The sequence below is a fragment of the Erpetoichthys calabaricus genome, chromosome 18 (genome assembly GCF_900747795.2).
Source record: "Erpetoichthys calabaricus chromosome 18, fErpCal1.3, whole genome shotgun sequence".
NCBI lineage: Eukaryota > Metazoa > Chordata > Cladistia > Polypteriformes > Polypteridae > Erpetoichthys > Erpetoichthys calabaricus.
In genome coordinates, this window is record NC_041411.2 from 33221264 (window position 1) to 33237631 (window position 16368).

The window sequence follows — 16368 nt, forward strand, 5'->3', positions numbered from 1 at the left end:
TTTAAAATTCATTGTGGTAATGTACAGAACCAAAATTAGAAAAAAGTTGTCTCTGTGCAAATATTTATGGACATAACTGTTTTTATTATAATAAACAAAAGAAGCCCTGAACCAGTTTAATTAGAAACGTGAGCTTATAAGTTTGTACTATAGTGTCTCTAAATTTTATTATCCTTGTATACATTAAAAAAAAAAACAGAAAAGCCCAAAATAAACTGACATTTATAATTCTGGGTACGATTTGTACTTGTTTAGCTTTGAGTTTTGAGTCACACGATGATGGTACTGTCTCTTGTTGTTCGGATGTAAATGCACCTTGCTGCATCCCCCACCTTCCTATAAATGTAGCTCTGATCATATTTAAGGCTTTTGAAAACAAGTAGAATATGTCTTAGAGAATCACTTTTAAAAGAGAAGGTTCTTTTTTTGAAGAAGATTCTTGTTTCTTTTTTTTTTTTTGTTGAAACTTATTATACTTTGTAGTCCTAAGGAAGATGACTTGAAGCATAATGCACAATAATCTTCTAGTCTATGACAAATAGCTTACCTAGTATTTTACAAAGAAGTGACTATGTGTCCAGCCTAGACTGCCTTTGCTAATTTCAAAGAAAAGTGAGGACCACAGCAGAAGTCCTGAACTCATCTAGACACACAGTATGTTTCAATGGTAATTTACGGTGAGACCAGCCACTGTCTAATATGAATCATACAGAGTCACTACTCTTGCAGGCCTTATGGAACAAAGCTCTTTGTACTTTTCGGAGATTTTGCTTTAGTCAATACCTGGGAAAACTGTAAGAGGCATGAAGGCCTGCATGGAACCACTTTTGTAAATGTTACCACCACTCAACAATGGAGGTGAACTGGTTTGCTTTTTTTAAGATGCTATGGTGTGGATGTGGCCAAACATTTATGAAGCTACTTATAAAGAAAGACATACATGTGAACAGCCCTCCTGTGAAATATTATATATATCCCACACCTAAGATAATAAAGCTTTGAGTGTCCGGCTTTCCTACTTAACAAATAAAAACTACAGTACTGCATGTGTGGTGTTAAGAGTTCCAGGACAACTGCTGACTATCTATATATTCCCTTTCGTTTGACATTTAAAAAGTTTTTCTTTTGATCTGTTGGTGTAGTGTCCAGTGTTCCTCTAAATCTGAACATACAACTTATTCTTTTGCTGCAAAGAACCGAGTAGAACGTTATCAAACCTTAGGGTTGATAGGTCACTATATTCACAGTAACACAGTTTTCCTACTTATCAAGGCAGAATACCAAAAATAATTATGAATATGCCTTGTGGTTTTCTTCTTGCCTTTCAGCTCTCATGCACACTTTGGCACAATACAATTACTGAACAGATATTGCAGTAGGTAGTAGTAAAGAGGTCCCTCTCCAATTCAGTGTAGTTCTTTAGCATGCCAACTGTTGTAAATACAATTCTGGACTTCATAATGTATACTAACCTCTAGGTTGGCACTGCAACATAGACTCCAAGGATCATTCACATGCTAGCTCTATCTGTTATAGTTATCTAAAAATACCATCCTTCAGTATCTGAGGAAAACTAAGCTTTTACCACTTTTATTTTTGGTTAAGATGTAGCCACAGAAGCAATTCTTCACCAAGTTTGGACTGGCCAGTCTGAATAAGAGATGACTGGAAAGAATTTCCCCTTTTGAACAATTTCACAATCTACTATGTCCAAATGGATAGAGTAGAAAAATCATCCATGTTACTATAGGCAGATGGCATGACAGCTTTAAAACCAGAGGTCTGCAAGAAACATTTCACCATTCACCTTGCAGTTAAAGATCAAGTGAATCATTAAAGTGTTTTAATAAATGCATTATATAAAAGAATAATTCATTCCATTTTAAAATGCTCTTAATTCAACTCCATGTTGAGCTTACCCAGGCAGCAAACCAGGAGATAGTCCTGGACAGGTCAAGAGAGCATAGCAGGCTTCACTCCTGCACACACCCACAACTGGGCCTATTTACCATGCAGGTCCTCAATGATGGTGGGATAACTGGAGTAGCTAGAGGAAACCCACCTACACCAAGGAGACTCCACCTGATCAATGTTCAAGAGCAGGATTCAAACCATGGATGCTTGATCTGTGATGCAGCAGCACTGACTATTACACTAATACTGAATGTCCCTTAAATGCATTTATCTGAAAATAAACGTCAACATAACAATATCAGACATGTTAACTGTACAGGTGTTTTATATGATAACAAGACTTCCTATTATTAGGCTCTGATTACGTCTAAAAAATCAAATTGATTAAAAGTTTAAGTTGCCAATTGACAATTATGTACACATTTATAGTTACAAAATCAATAGAGTTTTTCCAATCATTTCTCAACTCCGTATACTGCATTTATTACAAATTCTTGCAAAAGGTGGGCAGCATAATGGTGCAGTGGCTAGAACTGCAGACTTGGAGATCTTGTGTTTCCCGAGTTTTAGTAAAGTGTCACATTAATGTTTCTGTGTAGACTGCGGCTTCTCCATGGGTTTGATCGCAATACGCCAGTTTCATCCCACATACTTAAAGGTAAGTTTTAGGAGAAACCAATGATAAATCATTCTTGAACACAGGATGCTGAATCCCTGAAGTGGAAAGAACAACCATTAAGCCACCATGCCACCCTTAGGAAGGATTTCTCTGTACATAAATGCAATTGTGATTCATCTGTGCCCATCAGGAAATTCTGCTCTCTTTAATAACAGCATTCTGTATTGATTTCCCCTCTTCCTTTAACCAAATTAAGCCCCAAATCTTTTCTATTATACCTCAGAAGCTATAGCTGTAGCTGTATCCCCTTCATGCTTTGTGGACTAAGGTCTTTCTCCTCAATAACAGGGAGCTTCTCAAAGCAACAACATATTCAACTGTTATGAAACATTAATCATCAAGAGCCCCACATGTTTATGTGTTTACATATTCCACTTCTGCCTTTATACGAACATTCTGAGAGATTTAGCCATCAACTGCCTGGCAGCCATGTTTGCGGATGAAATTACACTTACTGACACTTTTAACCATGCACCCTATTTCCAATGCAGAAATCAAAAGACTGCGGAAATGATGTCAGAAACCAAGCTTTTGAAAAAATATGGGGAATTCAAAACAGCTGTTTATCAACTTAAATGATGAACTAACTAGTCCTCAGCAGCAAGTATAAAAAGGGAGAGTCAACACTTTAATAAACTACTTGAGAGCTGTACTAGACAGGAACTTAAACATTAATGAAAACATAAGGTATATCTACAGAAACTGTCAGCAAAGCAGTTATCAGTTAAGCAAGTTGAAGAGGATGGATGTACCACACAAACCTCCCACCACGCCATCCTGCACATTTTATAGAGATAAGATACTGACTTTTATTTCTAGGCCTAGTTTTGGCAGGAATGTTGTTATCTATGGGCAACAGTAGTCTGAATAAAATAATCAATTTGAGATATAATTTCTGTGAACCACAATTCAGGAGATGTCAAGGACTATTTGACTAGCAGGCAAAAACGGACACTGCCAAGATGGTAATACGGATTACAGTACACGCTGTATGAATAACAACCTTCAGATCTAGCCCTCTTAGACAAGCTACAGTACACCAATGATCCAAGACACTCCTTCACTCATACCATGATCAAACTTATCACTATAAAATAGGAATGTATTAAAAACCTCTAAACAGACCAATTCCCTTAGCACATTTTTAAGAACAAACAATTAACAGTGTTATATTTAAGTCTGCCATCCATCTATTTATGCAGTATGTTTCATCATGTTTTTATCATCTGTAATTTAATTATGTAAATAGTTAACTGAATGTCTGCATGTGTGTGCAATATGTTAATTAGTGCTATGTTATCACGTGAAACAGAAAAAAATCCACTTGTATGCAATAAAATTAAATCAATAAATACTTCAATGCAGTCTTGAGAATCTTTTTTTTGCTGCTAAAGCATATTTTCTCGTTTTGTAGGCTATTTGTCTAACAGTATGCTGAAGAACACCAAACAACCATCTTCACAGTCGTTAGGGCTTTTCCCGAAATCGTATTAGAATGGCATCTGTAACTTTATACAGAAATTGGTCTAACCAACTTTGTTCCAACATTTAACTCCTTGTTTGTGTAATTTGCTTATTCAACAGAACTTCTAGACCACACATAATGGGAGCCACACATTAGAACTGGCCATTTTATGTGGTTATAGAATTGACATAACTCGGATAGTAGATACTGGTAAATCCAATACTGTATTTTCTTTTAATGTAACAATGCCACTTACTAGGACTAAAGAAAGGCACATATTAAGGTGTTTTTTATGCCATAGCAGTATCTACCTTTCCTATTCCTATTATTATACATCTACTCTAATACAAGCAGCAATGTAAATAATAAACAAGTTTAATGCAAAACTAAAGGCAGTTTGTTTAAAGAATAAAAACTGAACACAGCTGAAATACCCTGGAGGACAGAGGCACTTTGGAAACTTTAAAGAATGGCGTCATCCTGTGTGTAAATGGTGAATCGCTAATTAACAATTTACTATGTAATGCTAAAGGCTATCGTTAACACATACAATACATTAGTTTTATCCTATTTCTACCAGATTATAAATACTGCAGGAAATCCAAGAATTGACTGTTTATTGCACCCGGCTCAGGGTGTGGAATGTATGTTTAAGCCATCATTGCCTAAATATGAGGCTTTTTCAACATTCTTTTCAGAGAAAGCATATAGCTCACCGCAAAAAGGACATCCACATTCCGCCACTAGGCGCTCTGACCCATAATAGGAGCCGTTGCGTCATTTGTAAATATGTTACCCTTGTACCTGGTCCCTGTGGTAAATTCAATGTTAAACAACAGGCATTTTGACAATCTAAAAGTCTTCTTTACTACATTTCTTACAGAAAGCATCCAGCCATCTACATTGGTGAAACAGGTACACAGTTGGCAGATCATTTAAGAAAGCACATTCGAGCTGTTAAAACTGAAGAACTTACAAAGTTGTTCTCACCCTGGCGTTACAAGTGTCTTAATGATTGACTTTTTAATCTCTCCTGTCATCTTTTCAAATAGCGGCTTTTTCCTCACCTACCCTCACCTTTTCTCCTTTCCTATGCTCTGACTTTGTTCTCTCCTTGTCCTCCTATACATGTTTCCTGCTTTTTCCCTTTCAGCTGCACACCTGATGAAGGCTACACTGTTGGAACACTGTGTCTTTTACCTTATTTCTTTTTCAGCATTTTGATAACCTTTAACTATTTCTTTCCTATAATAAGATGCAGTATACACACACCTAGTTGAAACTCAATGTAGTAAATACATTCAGTTAAACTGCTTTACTAAAATAAGCCTAACTGATCTTGGTAAAATAATTACTCTTAACAGCATCCAAACGTGTCCTTAATCCAGTCTCTACAGGCTTTTTAAAGACAGAGTTGGTAATTGACAGTGTATTTGATATAATCAAATTTTCATTGATTGTGGGTATTGTTCATATTTTTCTAAAAACTACTGTAGCTAAACCACTACTTAAGAAAAATAATCTGCATGTTTCTGTCTTGGGGAAATTTTAGACCAATCTCTAACCTCCCTATTTGAAATTAGTTTCACTTTTATACCGCAAGAATAAAATTTTTAAGTAGTTGTGGCGATTAAAGGTCTATGTCAGAGAGCCATTTATATTATATATGATGTGGTGCATTAGGCCCGATCATTAAAAACCTAAAGTGAAATACAGCAGTAATGCAGATGACACACAGATTTGTCAATAGTACCAGAAGACCCAGAGGCTCTAAATCATCTGATCTAGTGTCTTACCAGTATGATTAAATTGATGAGTAATAATTTCCTTAAACTGAAAAAGAAAAAAAAAAAACAGCATTTGAATTATTGGCAACAAACAAAAAACTGAAGACTACAGAAATAAACTAAGCCACCATACTTTATAAATATGAAATGATCTAGGTGTAATTTTACATTCACATCTAAGCTTCAAATCACATATTAAGAATATCTCTCTATTATTTAAAAAAATCCAGGGACGAGACTAGACTTTTTAGCCTGAGACAAGACGTGACTTTTTCAGAGAGAAACTTTCAAGTCCTGTGAGACAAGGCTTTGTGCCAAGAGACATAAACACGCCCGGGGTCGGAAATAAAAGACAAAGAGTAGATGGCAAAGTAGAACGTCATAAAGAGGTTCCAAAACGTTGGTACGATACACATGCAGATAATTAAAGTACTAAAATTCGAAAGTCTAAATAAAAATGACAGTAAAGATCGCATTAGTGCAAACAAACGGAAATTATTACTCATTGAAATAACGGAACAGCGAAAAGAGATCGAATATATGACAGGAGTATGTAGATATTGTTTGGCTTTCAACTTTAAGTCAGAGACTTGTAGATTGTCTAACTCGTGTTGCCGTCAGGGAAAAGCAGTGTTTTTTCCCAGTATAGAGGCATATCCGCGAGAATGAAAAGTTTGTTGTTTGGTGAAAGTAAAAACCACATATGTGAGTGGCAGAGACGCGAAGTGGCTGGCGCATAATGCAAGCTGGGGGGTTGGCGAGCAAAGTGAGTAGAGGGCAAAGCCCCCTAGTTACTAAGACTGCAATCTTTCACTTAAGAAACACAGCAAGAGTTAGATTGCTTCTAACACTGCAAGATACCACAAAAGTTCATAAATGTTTTTGTCTTTAGCTGTCTAGATTATTGGAATGCACTCTTATAATGATTATCAAAAAGTTGGCGGCAATTAACGTAAAACTAAATGGCAAGAATTTTAACTAAAAAGAGAAAATCTGAGCTTATCTCACCAGTCCTAGCATCATTACCCTGGCTGCCCATTACTTTAGGATTAACTTTAAAATACTTTTAAATTGTATGCTTGGGGGGCTCTGCCCCAGCTTGCTTCGCTCACCCACCCCCGGGTTTGGTTATCCAGATATACAATTTAAAGAGATTGTTATTTTCATGGGAATTGTTACATACTGTTTCGATTCTATGTTGCATCGCTTCTCGATGATCATAAATATACACCTGACCGAATTGTGGTTTCTTTGAAATTAAACTTGTCATGGCTTTAATTGTTGCGGGACCACAGATTCTAATGGTGTATGGTCCATTATTGTGAAAATCTACGTTTTGAACATTGACTGATGCGATCGTGAAAAATTTATTGTAGATTCGGATATTTTGCCTGTAGTGTTTGTGGATTTCACTTTCACCAAACAAATCTTTTAATTCTTGCGGATACGCCTCTTCATTGGGAGCAACACTACTATTCCCTGATGGCAACACGGATTTGACGATCTACAAGTCTCCAGCTAAACTTTAAAGCCTTACAATATCTACATACGTCTGGCATATCACCAACGTGAAGTTCGTCTGTCAAAAGCACTCCAACAACTGAGAGTTTAGATGTCCGTAATCTTGTTTTAAATTGTTTGTAAGTAGGGCGTGACTTGCAAAAGTCAACGTCTCACGGGTCTTGCTTCCAAAGGTTGTAAGGCCTACTCCTGCAGGACGTCGAAGTGTCTTTCGGAGAAAATCACGTCTCGACCCAAGATTTTTTTTATTATAATAGAGAGATAAGATGCTAAACAATCTAACACCTTCTTATATTTTAGAGTGCTTGTCCTCCTCCATTCGTCCTTTTAATCTTAGATCCTCTAACACTGGCTTACTTGAAAAGCATAAAAGAACATGTGAGGTGGCTTTCTGTTTCAATGCACCAAAAATTGGGGATCCCTTACTATTAGAGATGATCCAGGCCATTACTGTTGAATGCTTCAAACAACTACTAAAAACCAACCTCTTTAATCTGGCATAAGCAATTACTAGCATTTGGTTTGGACATGTGCAGAGGAGAGATGCCGAATATATTGGGAGAAGGCCAATATAAAAAAGAGAAAGGCCAAAGAGAAGGTTTATGGACGTGGTGAGAGAGGACATGCAGGTGATAGGTGTAACAGAACAAGATATGGAAGAAGATGATCCGTTGTGGCAACCCCTAACGGGAGCAGCCCGAAAGAAGAAGAAGCAATTACTAGCATGACTAGCACTCCTTTATACTAAGTAGAGGAGGAAAATTAACCTTTTCATGAATGCAGTTCAATTTGCTGTTTCATAGGATGGTCAGTAATCATCACTTTTGTGCATTTCCTTTCTTCCAATAATTCTAGGGTATACATCAATGACCCCAGCCTAAGTATGCTGCACCCATGTGAGATGCTGGGAAGATGAAGAGAGCTCCACGAGAGTATTCCACTAATTGTCACATAGCTATGTGCTATAAAAAGCCCAGAGGGAGCTTGAGTGGTCTTTTGGCCTTGGAATCCCAGAGGTTAACCTTCTCCAACATCCCGCCAACCGAAGTTTTTATTTTCCTGTCTTCTCTGGCCATCTAATCATAATATACAATCAAAATGGATATTCTGATTCTCCTCCTTTATAAGTAATTAGTCATTACTTTTTTATTTTGTTTTGCAGCTCTCTTTAGCTATTATTAGTGTATGGCACTTTAAGTTACTTTCATGTATGAAAATGTGTTAAAAAATAAATGTTGTTTCTGTAGATGATTTCTCAAACACATTAAAAACAGTATTTTTTCCACAGAGCTATGAGGCTTTTTGGTCCCTCAGGGCAGAAGGTATAAGGTAACAGTCTATCTCTCTTTAAATAAATTTTGGCACTGTAATTCTGCATATGTTTTACAAATAAAGTAACTGAGTTTACTAAATATTGCACTGTAATGATTTTTAAGTGTTTCCTCCTCATTATAAACATTCATTTAGCAGACAGTTTAATTCACAGTCATTTAAACATTCCCATAAAGATGAGCTTGTACATTTATCAGGCACACAAGTTAAACAATACAGCAACATTTTAAAGTGCAAGAAGTGTAGGCTACCAGTATTGTGAAAAAGTGTTTGCCCCATTCCCGACATTTTCTAATTTTGTATATTTGTCACAATGAATGGCTTCAGATCGTCAGACAAAGCACAAAATTAGATGAACAGAACCAGATTATGCATATAGCACCATTTATTAAAGGAATAAGTAATTCCAATTCCTGTACTACCCATGTGAAAATGTATTTTCCCCCTTAGCTGTTCACTCAAACAGCAGACCAAAGTTAATTAATAATTAGGCTCAGCTGAATGAAGTCAAGCCCAACCAGACTGCAGCCAGCCCTGTTGAATCTAAGCATCTAAGTAATATCCAAAAGTCTTCTAGAAGAATATTATGCCTCAATCAAAGGAGAGTCCGAAAGAGATGAGAAAAAAGGCCATTTCTAAGGCTCTAAGACTTCAACATACCATAGTGAGAGCAATTATCTTTAAATGGAGAACTTTTGAAAGAGTGGTGAATCTAATCAGTCTTCCAAAATTACCCCAAAGGCACCAACAGTGACTCATTCAAGAAGCCATAAAGAATCCCAAAAGAGCATTAAAATAACTGAGGCCTTTTTTGCTTCAACCATAACAGTTTTCGTAGATAAATATGATTAGTAGATACAACAGTTACACTGAGAGAGCTTTTGTTCATCCCAAGGAGGAAATTTAGCTTTTTACAGATGCTCAATCAATCAATAAATAAATAATAAATGAAAAACTCAAGACTCCATGATAAGAAAGAGATCAAGTAAAATTCTGCATGTTTGCATTTGTAAATATGGAGAAAGTGCCAAAAAGTAAAACTTTTGGTTAACACGTGTTTCACTATGTCTGGCATAAAGCATTCAACAGTAAAAATGTAATATCTACAATACAACATGGCAGTGGAAGTATAATCATCTCCTGTCCTAGGGCCAGAAAGATTTACCATTATTGAAAGAACAATGAATAATGCACTTTACCAGAATATTCTTAATTAAGAATGCTTGGTCATCTGTCTACGACCTGAAGCTGAAGCACAATAGTATTATGGAGAAGCACAATGACCCAAAACACAAAAGCAAGTCTACAACTGAATGGCTCAGAAGAAATAAAGTTAAAGTTGTTAACTTTGTTAACTCCAGGCCTGGTCAAAAGTCCTGAAGTGAACCCAACACAGATGCAGTGGCAGGACTTGAAATGAGCAGTTCATGCTCACAAACCTATCAAAGTGTTTGAATTAAAGTAGTGGCCGAAAACAGCAAAGTGCAGGACTGATATCAAAATATGGAAAGCATTTAACTGGGATTATTGTTGCTAGAGGTGCTGCCACCAAGTATTGAAATTACGGGGGCAATTACGTTTTCACACTAGCACACCCACAAACACTCAAATATAAAAGATAGATATATGGCCTCATTTAATAGACATATTTTTAAGACATCTCCTGGTTGCAGTGCCTTTAAATGTCCTTATCTGTTGAATTTGCTGGCTTCTCACCAACTCCATATTTGCAAAGTTTGACATGTTCCCCAACAAACACTCTGTTGAGCCAATATGCTCTTTTGATTTGACAAGTTACTCTGCGATGAACCTTTTGCTTTTGCTAGGCTTCCCTCTAAGCCTGTACCAACCTGACCGTGACATAGTTCACTTTATTAAATGTTCTAGGACAATGACTTCAGTAAGTCATGGAAAACTGACAGCAGTCATACAGTATGGCTTGTAGAAACATGCCTTATGCCTGCTCAACAGCTGTCCCAACAGAAATCTCCATCTGCTACAGAAAGTTAGCAGTACCTTTATAATTAAAAAAAAATAGAATGTAAACTTGGCTCTGTCACAGCTGGTAGCATGCATTTGTGGAGCCTTATGACGTCAAGGTATCTTTCTGGTATCCTAACACCCCCCTCAATTTCTTAGCAATATTTTTCACAGTCCCTTCTCCCTATGTAAATGTAACTGGGTAACTGTCTTACTCTCAAACAGCAGATATTTTGTTCATGTGTCTATGCATTTTCCAGATTTTTTGGTTTCATTTACCTATTTGTGACATACACTAGTAGATAATTTAAGACTGGACACCAGTTAGATAAAATGCATTGCATGGCAGAATTTCTCAAAACATTCATAATAGAATTCCTAATGTCTGCCATTCCCTATGCAAAAATGTGTCCCACACAAATGTAGGATAGCATGTGAATCTACTGTAAGAGTCAGACTAAACTCAGCAGTGCACGATCATTAAAGCAACCAAAGAAATATGCTTAATGCTCCCAAACATTTTATTTAAACAGCAACAGGTGAGATTCTATTATCTACCCGCAATCAAGATGGCTCAGTTTTACATTTGTGTTATACAGAATGACAAACAATTACTCAGTATCAAGGTTTGGTAAATTTTTAGGTATACAGTCATATGAAAAAGTTTGGGAACCCCTCTTAATTCTTTGGATTTTTGTTTATCATTGGCTGAGCTTTCAAAGTAGCAACTTCCTTTTAATATATGACATGCCTTATCGAAACCGTAGTATTTCAGCAGTGACATTAAGTTTATTGAATTAACAGAAAATATGTAATATGCATCATAACAAAATTAGACAGGTGCATAACTTTCGGCACCCCAACAGAGATATTATATAAATACTTAGTTGAGCCTCCTTTTGCTAATATAACAGCCTCTAGACGCCTCCTATAGCCTTTGATGAGTGTCTGGATTCTGGATGGAGGTATTTTTGACTATTCTTCCAAACAAAATCTCTCCGGTTCAGTTAAAATTTGATGTCTGCCGAGCACGGACAGCCTGTTTCAAATCATCACATAGATTTTCAATGATTTTCAAGTCAGGGGACTGTGATGGCCATTCCAGAACATTGTACTTCTCCCTCTGCATAAATGCCTTTGTAGATTTCGAACTGTGTTTTGGGTCATTGTCTTGTTGGAATATCCAACCCCTGCATTGCATGGCAGAATTTCTCAAATCATTCATAATAGAATTCCTAATGAATTCTATTCATAGTTGCAAAACTTCAACTATGTGACTGATGCTTGAACATTATCCTGAAGAATTTGTTGATATTGGGTTGAATTCATCCGACCCAGACTTTAACAAGGGCCCCAGTCCCTGAACTAGCCACACAACCCCACAGCTCCACCAAATTTGACAGTAGGTAGCAGGTGTTTTTCTTGGAATGCAGTGTTCTTCTTCCACCATGCAAAGTGCTTTTTGTTATGACCAAATAGTTCATTTTTTGTCTCATTAGTCCAAAGCACTTTGTTCCAAAATGAATCTGGCTTGTCTAAATGAGCATTTGCATACAACAAGCGACTCTGTTTGTGGCGTGAGTACAGAAAGGGTTTCTTTCTCACCACCCTGCCATACAGATGTTCTTTGTGCAAATTGCGCTGAATTGTAGAACGATGTACAGATACACCATCTGCAGGAAGATGTTCTTGCAGGTCTTTGGAGGTGATCTGTGGGTTGTCTGTAACCATTCTCACAATCCTGCGCATATGCCACTCCTGTATTTTTCTTAGCCTGCCAGACCTGCTGGGTTTAACAGCAACTGTGCTGGTGGCCTTCCATTTCCTGATTCCATTCCTTAAAGTTGAAACTGACAGTTTAAACCTCTGAGATAGCTTTTTGTAGCCTTCTCCTTAACCATGATACTGAACAATCTTTGTTTTCAGATCTTTTGAGAGTTGCTTTGAGGATGCCATGCTGTCACTCTTCAGAGGAGAGTCAAAGGGAAGCACAACTTGCAATTGACCACCTTAAGTACCTTTTCTCATGATTGGACACACCGGTCTATGAAGGCTTAATGAGCTAATCCAACCAATTTGGTGTTGCAAGTAATCAGTATTGAGCAGTTACATGCATTCAAATCAGCAAAAATTACAACGGGACCCAAATTTTTGCACAGCCAGTTTTTCACATTTGATTTAATTTCATACAACTAAATACTGCTTCACTAAAAATCTTTGTTTGGACAACACCCCAGTCAGTACTCAGATGTTCCTCGGAAATGAAAGATATACCACTGTTACCTTTTTTGTTTAAAGTAGAGTAAATTATTACGCAGGCTGAGAGGGGTCCTCAAACTTTTTTATATGACTGTAAGTGGTAGTGCATACCACATGAAAGATAATATATAGCTAAACAGAAAACTATCAATCATTCCTTGGATGATAAGAAACATCAGCTTACTACTATGTGAGGGAAGCACTGGAGACAACTTTCCATAACCTAAACCCTGGTAAGGCTGTTTCAGTTCTGTTTCACCTCACAATACAAATGTCCAACTTTAACTCTGCAGCAGTGACAACTCTTCCTTCAACATAAACACTTCTGAATCTAAACTTGCCATTAGAGATACATTTTTCAGTTTAATTCACTATTTTTAGACTATTCTTCCTATTTGCTTTGGGAAAATACACATTGTTACAAAGCTCTTCACAACAGTGGCTGATTGAAGTCAGGGTAATGATTTCCAAACAATGAAAAAATTTAAATAAAAGCAAAGTTTTGCTACAAGTATAGATGTCTGCATAGCAAAGATCTTGAAGCTTTAGATTTCAGTGTTGCTTGAATCCAGTTTGATACCACAACAGAAACAACCAAATACCTGGCATTGCCCTTTCTATTCTGTACAGGGCATAACATATTTTATTTAATTTTTTTTCACACCATGAGGTTTTAGGGGTGCAGACAATTGTATAATTGGTAAATTCAAAAAAAGAAAATTAGTTAGCTTGTGTTTTCTACACCCAATTTCTTCGGTACGAATTTAAACTGTCAGTACATCTGTTTAGTTTTAGTTTTAAGACAGACACTGTAATTCATGAGGCCCTATGAAGTCTTTAATATTTATAGCCTACCTTAGGCTAACCCTTGACATACATTATTTATTGTTTTTGAATTCACATGAGCCATAATCTCTTCATCAAGCGGTCAATTAGCAGCAAGCAACCCATGTAATATATCTCAGTGGATCACGCTACACTACGGCATCTGAGCCAGAAAACAAAAATCAGATTTTTCAAACCTTCTACATGATTTGATTCCTGGCACTCTGGTTTTCGTAACAGACTTCCTGAAAATTCCAGGCATAGCTTCCACTTTGGATGACATGTGAAAGTAGTAGCTGTCATCTTCAATCGGGACCTAATGACCTCAGTGTGAACGATCACAACCAGCATGCCAAATAACAAGGCAGAGGAGATTAGGCTGTCAAAAAGGCATTTTGCAGGCCACTAAGAAAATTTGCACTGGTAAGACTGGTTTAGATTTATGAAGACAAGTCGGAAGTTTCAAGTTCTGCCTTTGCGGTGAGAAAAAAAAAAATTAGAAAAGGTCACCTGATGGCCGTGAAGTGTGTAAAGAGGTCTTCCCTCCAACAAGTCCAGTATCTTTAGGGTGGAATCACTGGATGCTGTGATCAGGTAGTTTCCAGATGGATGAAAGGACAGTCCATTCACAACAGCGCTGTGCACTAAAGGGCAAAAATAACAGGGAATCTGTCTTTATTATAACACATACATATACTTTATATTGTTAACTGTTCAAAATGAATGCAAAGAGAAAAAAAACTAAAAGCTCAAAAAGCATTTCATATTAGATTTTCTTTACTCTGCATGTACAGTACTCATTAGTATTTGCTGTTTATTATCAGCACCAAAACTTAGTACATGTAGGATGTTATTCAATTATTTAAAAATCCTTCTAAGTTGCCAGTTTATTAGGTACACCTATCATGCTGTTCTTTGGTATTCAGAACAGCATGGATTCTGTATGCTGCTTGATGTATTTTTCAGGAATGTTGCATCTACATTGCACGGTTGCTGCAAATTGTACGTCTGCATAGTCCTGCCTCAAACGGCCTGCTTATCCGCTTCATTCCAAAAATGCTCAATAGGATTCATGTCCAGTCGCTATGCAGGCCTCTGCAGCAAGAAAAATTCAATGTCGTGCTCCTGGTGTACTGTGACAATATGTGCCTTAAGATATGGGACAACTGTCCAATCGAGTGGGGATAATTGTATCCATAAGGGATGAACTTGGTCAGTAATAACAAGCAGATACTCTTTGCTTTTCAAACATTACACACATCATAACATCCTTGCAATGCTTGACCTTATGTCATTTGGCCAAAGTCTGATTTCCCCATCAACATTATGCAAATCCAACATGAATTCATCCTTCCAAGCAACTTCTCCCGATTGCTCAGTTTTGCTGATCCTGTGTTCATTGGAGACACGCTTTCTTGTTTTTCACTGACAACAACCTGCAATGGTCTCTGACAGTTCTAGTCCATTTAAGACAGAAATCAGATACAAAGATGGGCTCATTTTAAAAAAAAAAGCACATCATGCAATAGAGCTTTGCTTCTGCGGTTAAGGATATGGTAGAGAAAAAGAACGACCGAGGACACCATGTTTGAGTGAGTATAATTAGTTTACACTTATTTTTGTCAGTGGAAATGGATATAAACTCAAGTCTGTCATGGCAAAATTTAGAAAAACTGAATGATTTTTAATCTTCTTTACAATTTATAAAATTACTAATACTGAATACAAACTTCCGATTCTGAATCCTATCATTGTACATACTTTCCATGATACATGAAATTAAGGAAATTACTTATTTATTTTTTTTGGATCATGAAGACTGGGGAGAGGGGTGTGACTGTATATTTGAACATAAAAGTAAATAAAAACAAGATTATAAAAAAAAAAAAAGAAGATACAAGAGACATTCAAATCATGACCCCACTGATGTCCTGCTATTTCAGTTCTGCAGGTAGCATTGACCGGAAGCAAAATTGTGGTTTCTGACTGTTAAATGAGAAATGTAACAGTTTTCTTCATTTGTTTTTATAATTAACTTCACTTTTCTATGAGGTTTGATTTTTCTGGACAACAGGTCCATGAGATGAATGGATTTGTAACATTGTCAGAAAACAGCCAAGAATTTCTTTTCAGTCAAGTTAGTAAGCTAATCAAGAGACTTTTAGCTTTATGTATACATTTTGGGTAAATATTTGGCTTTATGTCTGTGTGATTATGTCTGTGCATTACCCATATTTCTTATTTTAGACTAAAGGTGGTATTGATGGGCAAAAATGAATGGTGTAGTACTGCTGTCAGAGTACTAAATTATTATACTTAAGGATTACTGATCTATCAAAAAGAGTGTAGTTAGACATCTTTGACTTGAAGTCGTAACATAAAATAATGTGCCAGTTAAGAAAAATAAATGAAACCCTAGAAAAGGTGGAGGCATGCCTAGCCTTTAAAAGTTGAATAGCAAATGTCCATGTCTACAAGTAAAAATTTCAAGATATTTCCCATTATCATGTGCTGGTCAAGGCATGGATTTCAACCTGGTACTAAATTACTTCAAACAAAAAAACTACCTTAAGTTAAATGGAATTTTCCCTCCTCCTAATTTTATA

The 16368-nt window shown here is 36.6% G+C and overlaps 1 protein-coding gene across 1 annotated transcript in view; it reads right to left on the minus strand.

The window, feature by feature from the left end:
• LOC114668770 (POC1 centriolar protein homolog A-like) overlaps positions 1-16368 on the minus strand; it is a 162957-nt gene that overhangs the window by 110188 nt on the left and 36401 nt on the right. Inside the window, exon 7 of the mRNA XM_051921241.1 lies at positions 14273-14406. Within this exon, the coding sequence (XP_051777201.1) occupies positions 14273-14406 (134 nt within the window). The remainder of the gene's footprint in view (positions 1-14272; positions 14407-16368) is intronic.